The sequence below is a fragment of the Pituophis catenifer genome, unplaced genomic scaffold, assembly GCF_029215685.1.
Source record: "Pituophis catenifer annectens isolate HBS135680 unplaced genomic scaffold, rPitCat1.0.hap2 SCAF_6, whole genome shotgun sequence".
NCBI lineage: Eukaryota > Metazoa > Chordata > Lepidosauria > Squamata > Colubridae > Pituophis > Pituophis catenifer.
Window position 1 is genome coordinate 59,858,266 of NW_027256886.1, and position 11,247 is coordinate 59,869,512.

Genomic DNA, 11,247 nt, shown 5'->3' on the forward strand with positions numbered 1-11,247 from the left:
GGTGTAATTTGCTTTTTATGTTTTTTGTTTCATTCTAAAACAAAGAGTCTAATACATAATTATTATAAATAATATTTCTTCACATTTAAGTGCATTTCCGTCAGTGAAGTTTCATTACTGTATCATTTTTCTATTTTTATTAGAAAAAAAGTCTGTTTTGGATGTTAATATTTCAAGCCCAAAAAGATCTTACAATCAAGATGTAATATTGGAAGAAGTATCACAAATACCCATTCATGATAATTTAATGGTATCACTAAATGAAAGAAATATAATGGGAATGGAAGAAGAAAACCTGCAACAAGAATCAGAGCCAGTCAGACAGCTTTTGGAAATCAAGAGGCTTTTGAAGACACCAAAGCAAAAGTCAGAGCCAGTCGAAGCGCTTTCAGCAGTCAAGAGGTTCTTGAAGACACCTAAGCAAAAGTCAGAGCCAATTGAGTCGCTTTCAGCAGTCAAGAGGCTCTTGAGGACACCTAAGGAAAAATCTGAATCTGATGAGATGCTTTCAGGGGTCAAGAGGCTTTTGAGGACACCAAAGCAAAAGTCAGAGCCAGTCGAAGCGCTTTCAGCAGTCAAGAGGTTCTTGAAGACACCTAAGCAAAAGTCAGAGCCAATTGAGTCGCTTTCAGGAGTCAAGAGGCTTTTGAGGACACCTAAGGAAAAATCTGAATCTGATGAGATGCTTTCAGGGGTCAAGAGGCTGTTGAGGACACCTAAGGAAAAATCTGAATCTGATGAGATGCTTTCAGGGGTCAAGAGGCTTTTGAGGACACCAAAGCAAAAGTCAGAGCCAGTCGAGGCACTTTCAGAAGTCAAGAGGCCCTTGAAGACACCTAAGCAAAAGTCAGAGCCAATTGAGGCGCTTTCAGGAGTCAAGGGGCTTTTGAGGACACCTAAGGAAAAATCTGAATCTGATGAGATGCTTTCAGGGGTCAAGAGGCTGTTGAGGACACCTAAGGAAAAATCTGAATCTGATGAGATGCTTTCAGGGGTCAAGAGGCTTTTGAGGACACCAAAGCAAAAGTCAGAGCCAGTCGAGGCACTTTCAGAAGTCAAGAGGCCCTTGAAGACACCTAAGCAAAAGTCAGAGCCAATTGAGGCGCTTTCAGGAGTCAAGGGGCTTTTGAGGACACCAAAGCAAAAGTCAGAGCCAGTCGAGGCACTTTCAGCAGTCAAGAGGCCCTTGAAGACACCTAAGCAAAAGTCAGAGCCTATTGAGGCGCTTTCAGGAGTCAAGAGGCTTTTGAGGACACCAAAGCAAAAGTCAGAGCCAGTTGAGGGGCTTTCAGGGATTAAGAGGCTCTTTAAATCACCTAAGAAAAAATTTGAACCTGTTGAGGACTTTTCAGGCGTCAAGAGGCTCTTTAACATACCTAAGGAAAAATATGAACCTGTTGAGGACCTTTCAGGGATCAAGAGGCTCTTTAACATACCTAAGGAAAAATATGAACCTGTTGAGGACCTTTCAGGGATCAAGAGGCTCTTAGAGACACCTGAGCAAAAATCAGAACCTGTGGCAGTGTTTTCAGGAATCAAGACATTGAAAACACCCAGACAGACTATGGAGCCTCTTGCTGATGATACTAAATCTAGGTTATCTACTGAAGAACTATTAAAAGACATGATTGGAAGTGTTACCAAAAATAAAACACAAATTATGGAAGATATAAATATTAATGGCATTACTGAGGAAGTTAAGGAAACTGTGAAGCCAATAGAAGATAGCGGAAATATTAAAATGATGTCACCAAAGGAAAGATTTGAACCCATAAATAATATGGTTGGCAGCAGTCAGACATTGAAAGCATCAAAATCTTTGCCAATTGATGACTACTTGGGATTGCAGAAATTTATGATTGAACCTAGAGAGAGTTCTATAATTCCTGATATAGATAATACAGGTGTCAAAGAGATGTTGGACACTGAAAATGATAAGGTATTATCATTTATTCATTTGTATTTATTATATCAAATATTTGTACTCATTTTTATTTAGGTAGTCCATAATTTAGTAACTAAAAAATTCACGTAATCCATTTTTATTCCATAATAACATTTTGAAATATTGGGATCAATTATTTTGATCCCAGAAAACTCAAATGGCAATTCGATAGTTACTTTGGTCTTTGGATTTAGGGCTAAACAGTGTGATCTTGTAGTAAGTAGCTACTTCAATTTTTAGACTAAAATTACAATATTTTGGATTCTTGGAATTATAGCTGTTAATATTGCAAAACACAGATTTTAAAAAAATGTTCCTCTGCATCTTGCTGTCACTGCCAGCAGTAATACTTCATATTTGAACATATAGTCTATTGTGTTATTATCATACCAACTATAAGGGCAACACGAAAAAAACACCCAGTGCTGATGCCCTGCTGGTGGAGGAGCTAAATAGCTTCTTCAGCCGTTTTAACGTCAAAAGACCTGTCTCTGTGGCTCTAGCTCAAAGGCCTTCTAACCTCCAGCCACTCACCCTGGATGAACATCAAGTGAGAGCTGTGCTGAAGGCTGTAAATCCCAACAAAGCTGCAGGTCCAAACAGGGTGCTGGGGAAAGTGGTAAAAACCTGTGCTGACCAATTAACGGGTCCTGACAAGGATTTTTAACATCTTCCTGCAACAGGCTAGAGTTCCATCATGCTTGAAAGCAGCCACAATTACCGTATTTTTCAGAGTATAAGACTCACCTTTCCCCCTCTAAAAGAGGCTGAAAATTTGGGTGGGTCTTATATTCCGAATGTAGCTTCTTCAAAGCTTTTTTTCAGCCCTAACGAGATGCGAACGAGGCACTAGCAAGTGTCTTTCCAGTTTTGCCTGCCTCGACTCTCCATTGTGCTTTAACGAGGCACTAGCAAGTGAAGCGATCTCCATGTTTTGCTCCGACTCTCAGCTGTTCTTTAGAAGCTTTTTTTCTGCCCTAACTAGGTGCTAGCAGATTGAAGCGATCTCCCCTGTGCTTTACCTGTTTTTCTCATTGCTACTTCCTCTCAGCTGTGCTTTAGAAGCTTTTTATCCCCAAGCAGGGGATAAAAAACCAAACTAATGTGCTGAAGCTGACCAGACTAAGAACGCTAGCCAGATTGAATACCTGGTAGGCAGATTTCTTTTTTCTTATTTTCCTCCCAAAAACTAAGCTGTGTCTTATACTCCGAAAAATACAGTATCCCAGGTCCAAAGAAAGCAGCCATAAGCAGCCTGAATGACCATAGACCCGTTGCACTGTCTATAGTGATGAAGTGCTTTGAGAGATTGGTCCTACAACACCTCAGGTCCTGTCTTCCACCAAATTTCGATCAACACCAGTTTGCTTATAGAAGCAACAGGTCGACAGGGGATACCATTGCCACTGCATATTGCACTGAGCCACCTTGAGAAATCTGGGAATTATGTCAGAATGCTTTTTATAGACTATAGCTCGGCCTTTAATACCATCTTACCAGGCATTCTTATTGAAAATCTGACTGACCTGAATTTCCCTCCCTTCACTTGTGACTGGATCAAAGACTTCCTGGCGGATTGTCCACAAACAGTGAGGGTTGGTTCCTTTACTTCTTCCACCCTGAAGCTCAGCACCGGCTCCCCTCAGGGCTGTGTGCTCAGCCCCTACCTGTACTCGCTGTGTACACATGACTGCATACCCTCTGATCCATCCAACATCATAATAAAGTTTGCAGACAACACAATGGTGCTGGGTCTCATAACTGGAGGGGACGAATCAGCATACAGGGAAGAAGTCCAGAAGGTGCTCAAAAAAGGTGCATGGTGCTCAAAAAACAGCTTACATCTAAATACTAGTAAGACAAAGGAGATGTGCTAGATTTTTGGAAGCACAGAAGGAACCTCCCCACTGTATATCGAGGGGGGCTGTGTGGAGAGGGTTTCCTCTTTTAAAATCTTGGTAGCATTTATTAGTCAAGATCTCACCTGGAAAAACAACACGTCCCTGGTGATTGGCAAGGGCCAACACGGTCAACGATAGAAAATGTCCTCATCCTCCATTACAGTATGGTACGCTGGTTTAACTGTTGCGAACAGGACGGCACTACAGAGAGTGATCAATTCAGTACAAGAAACCATTGGTTGCCCTCTAACACCACTAGATGACATCGCCAGGTCTCGCTACTTTAGCAGACTAAGAAAGATACTCGGAGATGATTCACACCCTGGTCAGTGTCTTCGCACTTCTACCATTGGGCAGAATACATTAAAGCATAGCCAGCCGAACAAATAGATTTAAAAATAGTTTCTATCCTAGCTGTCAGACTCTTAAACACAACCACAATCACTCCACGCACATGCGGAAACATATGACTAGTTTTTCTTTTGTTCCCCTAATTACTTGCATAGGGATTATTCTTTATACTATTTATGTTGTTTGTATTTTTTGTCATGGATTACACCAGTGAGGCTAAAACCAATTTCGTTGTATACATGATGTACAATGACAATAAAGGCTATACTATAGATTATATTTTTACTATACATAATATAAATTTCTGTAGCACCCAATCTCTGTTAATATAAAACAGGATTATGTAAAACATTTCCTTGAGAAGCATAGCTTCTTAAAATGCTGTGCTTTGTGTATGTATGCATGCATGTTGTAAGTACAGTTACTTTGATTTGCTGGCAGTTATAGCACAAGTATAGTCTGCATGCACTCAAATAAATTTGGAATGTTCAGCTGTAAGTCCAGCCTTACAAAATACACAGCTGTATCATTCAAGGAAGGGTACTGGAATGTTTTTATGTGAGAAATATTTTGATGTCAGCTATTTTAATAATTTGTAATATTTATAGGCTAAAATGCCAGAATCTCTGAATTTTGTGGGAGAAAATGGATCTTATATCAGTTCCAGAAATAAACTGGGTAAGTATAAAGTTTATTTCATTAAAAAATGCTTTGTATATTCTTTTGAAAGTGTACTATAATATAGGTGAATGAAGATGTGGTTTTGATTTATTTCTGCAGAAAAAAAATGTTAAAATTTTGACATTTTAATTTTGATACAAATTGTTTCATTGCAGTGAATATTAATGAGAACTGCTCTGTAAATTTAAAATTACAAATTATAGAATATAAATATTAGAACAGTATTCTAAAAAGTTTTTATATCATTACTGAATTACTTACATAAATGTTTCTCCAAAGTAAAAAAGTTACTGAGAACATCAGTTTAAAACTTCATTTTTCTTAATGATTGTGAACTTAAACATATATTTGAACATGTTTTATTTCAGAGTCCATGGAAAATGTGCCTGGAAGTTGTGAAGCAAACCTGGAAATTAAAATTGAAAAAGAATTTCATTTTCCAGGAACAGAAAATAACAGTAGTGTTCCAAACCATATAGGCCATGTTGCATGTAATTCATTTAATGAATTGAAAACAGAGTTCAACAAAAAAACAACCAGAAGAACCTCTCTCTCTGAAAACTATGAGCCAGATGGAATGATTTTCAAAAATGAAGCCAAAATTGATTTTGTAAAGGAAGCAGCTGAAAATTCTGATGCATTAAAAACAGAAAAACCTAAACCACTTGCTTTGGCTAGAACTAGAAGGAAAATAAATAACTGCAGTTCCGCAGTATATACAAAGATGATTCAGAGGCCTACAAAGAATAGATCAACATCAGCTAATTGTGAGCAAGTCAGTGAAAGTTTTGACAGCCACACAGAACTAAATCCATTGCACAAATCTGAAAGCAATTTTGCAACAATTGAAACAACCAAATTATCTCAGAGAGGAAGACCAAAGAAGCAGCATGTTGAAACAAATGGGAATATAGGATCTGACAACATAAACCATACTCAGGTATTAGAAAAATCTTTAAAGGAAGAAACAGTGGAAAAACAGTCTGTAAACAGGAGAAAAGTGGCAACTAAAAGGAAAGGAAAAACTGTTAGAAGTATGGATTTGGAAGAAAATGGACCAATTCAAGAAAATGAAAGTGATATAACTGTCAAAACAATGCTACGGTCTAGAAATGTAAAAAAGTGTGCGAGTGACGTAAAGACAACATTTGCCAAAGGTAAAGCAAATGATATAATATCAGGGGAAGAAAGTAATAAAAGAAGAAAGTTTGCTGCAATACAATCAAGCCCAGAAACATTAATCACAACTTTGAATGCAGATAAGAAAGGAAGGCAAAAATGTACAGTATCTAAAATACGTAAAACCGAAGCTTCAGAAAATAATCTAACAGCAGTGGAAGAAAATTTAGTGGGGAAGAAAAAAAAAGTTCAATTTTTACTTAAAGATTATTTTAAGGCTTCTGAAAAAAAATGTGCACTTGGATATGAAAGTAATATTCATAAAGAAGAAGAAAGTCAAACTGAACACATTTGTAATGGGATTCCAAAGGTTCCCTTGGAAAGCATGCAAACTCCTGCAGAGGCCAGTATGCCCAGAATGGAAAAACTATCAAAAAAGAATCTGCCTAGCAGAGGTAGAGGCAAAAAATCAGTTTCCAGCCCTTGTGTAGAAAGTGAAATCAATCAGGCCTCTGATGGGAAAGATCATGATGTGATTGTCAGTCTAAAAGAAAATCAGCCCAGAAGGGGCAGAGGAAGGAAGAAAGATCAAGTGCTCCTCAAATATATTCCTTTAGAAAATAATACTTCTGGAGATTCAACAGCGAATTTATGCCCTTCATCCCAAGGCGGATGTTCTTTGCCACAAGTTCAAAATGAAAATTTTGAAGAATCTGAAATGTTGCCATTAGAAAATGTACAAAATCATGAAGGGCACATGCCGCCAAAAAGGGTAGTAAAAGAAAATCCACCCAGGAGAGGAAGAAGCAAGCAAGTCAATGAGCCATCCGGTAATAAAGGAGCTGATGTCCAAGGTCCAAATATGGCCATCAGACAAGAGGATAATCAGTCCAAAAGGACAAGGGGGAAGAGAAATACTCAAGAATCCTGTTCACTGAAGAGCCAAAAGACAGTGAAAGAGAATCCACCCAGGCGAGGCAGACATAAAAAAACTATTTCTGGAGATGTATCTACAGATTCTGACAATACACACATAACCCCTATAATAGACGAAAATATAGATGGCAAAAATGCTTGTCTTGCAAAGGAGGATCAGTCAAAAGTAGGCAGAAAAACAAGAAACACTGTTGTATTTCAGAAAATCCTTTCTCCTGTCTCTTGTCATTTGTTGTCATCAAACAGAGGGGAACATTCAGATGAACAGCCAAATGAAGATTTGAGGACAGCAAATAATGCAAATGAGAATTTCACATACAACTGTAGAAAAAGGAAAGGTGATCATGAAATTTCAGCAAACTCAGTTTTTTCCAGTAAAAAATCTGAATTTATTGATAATGACATTCAACAAAATGGCAGGAAAGATTCAAAAGCTGTATCAAAACAAAATACATCCAGAAATAAAAGAAAACTATTAACACTTTGTGGAACGTCAACAGAGAATAATGATGAACTAAGAATTAACAATAAAAAGAGTCCACTAGTAACAGATAATGTTGGTCCTTTAGAAAACAATTTTGGAAAAAAGCATCAATCAAAGAAGCAAAGAGAAGAAACTAATATTGCATCACTAGCTTCTCCCTCCCTGAAAGTAAGCATCACTTTGTCACCATTACCTTCTGCTAATGAAAATCAAAGTGGAAACAGCGAAGATTCTGTTGGAAAAAAGGAATTAGCAAAACTTTCAGGTACATACAATATAACGACACGCTCTCGAAAGTATGTTATTCCAAAAGAAGAGCTTGTTCATGAAACCCAAAACAAAGATTTGCAGAAAACAGCTACGGCAACTGTGATCAATCAAAGAAGAGGTAGAAGAAAAATTAATAAACTTGAGGCTGCTGTTTCTCCTTCCCTCAAAAAAAAATGTACATTATCTGCAGGCAGTGATAATTTTCCTAATAAACAAATTCTAAATAATGTTTCAAATAAAAAAGTTTCCTTAATGGGCAAGGCACCAAAATTTCTTGAATTAAAAACCATGACACAAAACATCAATCAAAATGATTTGTCTAATTATGACCAAAATAAAAATCTTAAGCACTCAAATATGCTGGTGGAAAAGAATTCATCAGAACGTGCAAAAAGAAAAATTAATTCAAAAACAGTTACCACCTCTAACATCGTGAAAAATATAATTCTAGAAAATAAATCAACAGTACCTAAAACAGGTATGTTATCTTTATTCTTACTCTTTAGAATTGAATAGATAATCCAGTAAAGCACAGGTTTCCTCCTGATCTCCCAAATTCTGTTTGAATAGGATTTTCAGTTATTCTGGAATCTTAATATCAATAGAGCACAACAGTTTAAGAAGGGTGCAGCCTAAAAGGTCCACAAACTAGCACAAATCAATACACAGGTTTTGCTTTTTAAAATTCACTCTGGATCCTCAATATCAATTCATCAGAAGAATATACACAGAGTAACATTGGGAACTCAAGTCAGTCCAGATCAATATATATTCCACTTTCTTAAAAGAGTTTTTCTTTCTTGACTATGGGCATGCAACTTAGAATGCCAATTTCCCCATAGGTGCAGGAATTTTCAGAAGAATCTGAAGGAGCTCTTTTAATAATGGGTCTTTAGTTACATGTGTGCTGTATATCTTTTTCAATTGAGTCTATTGACTGTTGAAGGATTTTTTAATTTATTTTTTTGCTCATAGGAATAGATTAAATTGTCCTGCCCAGAAATGTACTGTTCTGTTAACACTCCCAAATAATGTTCTTTGTTAGCCTGAAAACTTGTAGATGTGTTATGATTACACTTTTCAAAATTCTTTGTACTATATATCTATCATTAATTGATATATCTATCATATATATCAAAAAATATATTAAAAGGCATTAGATTGATTAATGCTATCACAGTTTGAATGAAATAATATAAAATTAATTGCTCAGGCACTTTATTCTATTCTGTACATTTTGGAACTTATATTTATAGGGGCTTTAGAGAAATAATAGTGTGCATTCATCCTTCGTAATTTCTTAAAAATATGCAGAAGATTTTCTTGAATTTTAATTGATTTTAATCCTTTTGAATTATTCCAAAATTCCATTTGTGTATGTGTATTCCAAATAATTTACCTACTCTAGAAAGAATTCTTGTAAATATTGGTATCATATTTGTTTTGTTTTTCCATATATACAGTGCAAACAAGAGGTAAAAGGAAAATGAAAGAAGAAAATACCACTCTGATGACTGAGTTGCCTAAAGAAACCGAAGGCAGGACGAGAGCAAGCAAAAGAATAAGAAAATAGATTACAATATTTGCTCTGAGTTAATTTTTTAATCTGAAAAATTACGACCTTAAAACTTTGAAATTGAAATGCTTCAACATTCGCTTCAGCTTAACCGTTGACATTGATAATATCTGATGCAAATATTTTGTAAATAGCTTTTCAAATTATTTTTAAGATTTTTGTTTAAAATATTAAAGGATTAGGAATTTAAATTTTAACTGCTTTTATTTGCATTGTCTAGAATTTTTAAAATGCTAATGTTACTGTACTTATGTGTTTCAAAATTAAAAACATACTTAAGCAGTATTGTTTTATATGATGATCCAATTGATGCTAAGTATTTGCTTTTCTTCCACACTGCAGTAACTGATGATTACCAGGGTGAAAAACTAGCTATTCAGAACATAAAAATCTGAATTTCTACAAGGCCAGTGTTTTCTTTGTTTAGCATTATCCCTAGAGTCTTGCTGCTTTGTACAAGGCAAGCCTGGAAGATGTTTGATTAGCAGTTGGAAGCATGATCCATAGTCCTATTGAAGGGTATGTACCCAAACTGGAAAAAACATGGTTTGGAAGTTTGAATAAACTGCTGGACATGTTATCATACTGTCAAAGCAAAATGCAATTAAGTTAGATAGTCCCAAGTTTTTGCCAACCCAGATCCTTGGGAATCCAGGGGCTTCCCAGGACCTTACTGCCCCATAGCCTTTAAATTCAAGTATAGTGTGCTTATCCATCTACCCTACCTTTTTATTGTGCACAAGCTTTTTTGAAAGAAAAGATCATAGAAATTTGAACAGTTGGATTGCCTTCGCTTGGGACTCATTTCCCAACGTTTTTAGTTTTACTAAGGGCTCCTGAAGTGGTAAAAGATAGTTCTCTTAAGAAATACTCACTAATTTGAAAATATTACAGGCTCTGAACATACTGTTACATCATGAGTATTGGTACTGTCTGATGGTGCCTGAATTCTGCTTAGAATATTCCAGGAACCACTTGTACATTCCTAACCTTATTTTTGCATATCCAGAATCTCTAGTTCATTCCATTCCTTACCTCTTTAATTACACTTTTTAAATATCTTTTTTCCAATTAATATAAAATGGCTAGTGAGAAAGTGATATTTGAAAATTTTAATATTCAAATTTTGTATATGTGATTGGTGGATTTGTTCTTATTTTCATTTTTCATTTTATCTACCTCTTTTTAATCTGACATTTAAATTCTACATATCACATTGAATTGACTTCTCACCTACCAAACATCTTTAGGAAGCACTTGGCAATTGTAAACTCGCAATCTAACACTTTTACCCATCAGCAACTTTACTTGCTAAGATGTTCATCCATAAATTCAGGAGGCTATTACCTGTGTGTCTTTTAAAAGTACTATATTGCCATTAATTTCTGATGAAATAATTACTTGTAGTTTAAACCAGTAACCGTAGTTCCATGTGAGGCTTCTACACAATTTATAATCAGGAACTATATAATTTTTTGGTTTATTTAATTTTCTTTGAAATACAAGCTGTTTCTGAGTATGGACTAATAAAATTATTAAATTAAACACTGCATTATTAAGTGTAGGATATTTATTCTAATGAAGATGACTTGTGTAACTTAATGCTGACTTCTAAAAGAGAGAATTGGAAAAAATAAACCCTCCCATGCATGCTTTCTTAACAATACTGCGCCATTTGGTACACTTGATCTAAACTGACAGCTTCAGTTTTCTTTACATGCTTGTGCAGAATAACTAATTGTTTTATATGCCTTTGTGCTAGGTCAAATAATCTTTCAAAAGTCATTTTTGTAATTTCAGATCCTCATAGATCAGCCTGATATTGTCAAGGATTTAGTAGGCCAGAACTACAGTCTATCTGAGTAATTTTAAGATAGGAATTCTTCAAGGCTTTATATGAAATCTCAGTGTTCAAGACTTTCTGTAATTCTTTTTTCCCCTTAAGTGTCATTTCATTAAACATAACTTAAGAAAAGATATTTGG

The 11,247-nt window shown here is 35.7% G+C and overlaps 1 protein-coding gene across 1 annotated transcript; it reads left to right on the top strand.

Annotated features, from left to right (window-relative positions):
• The first annotated feature begins 5,355 nt into the window (after nucleotides 1-5,355).
• On the top strand, nucleotides 5,356-10,815 carry LOC139318265 (titin homolog). Its single transcript, XM_070945637.1, has 2 exons — nucleotides 5,356-8,165; nucleotides 9,151-10,815. The coding sequence occupies exons 1-2, from the start codon at nucleotides 5,456-5,458 to the stop codon at nucleotides 9,258-9,260; spliced, it is 2,820 nt and encodes a 939-aa protein (XP_070801738.1). The 5' UTR covers nucleotides 5,356-5,455; the 3' UTR covers nucleotides 9,261-10,815.
• Nucleotides 10,816-11,247: the final 432 nt, after the last annotated feature.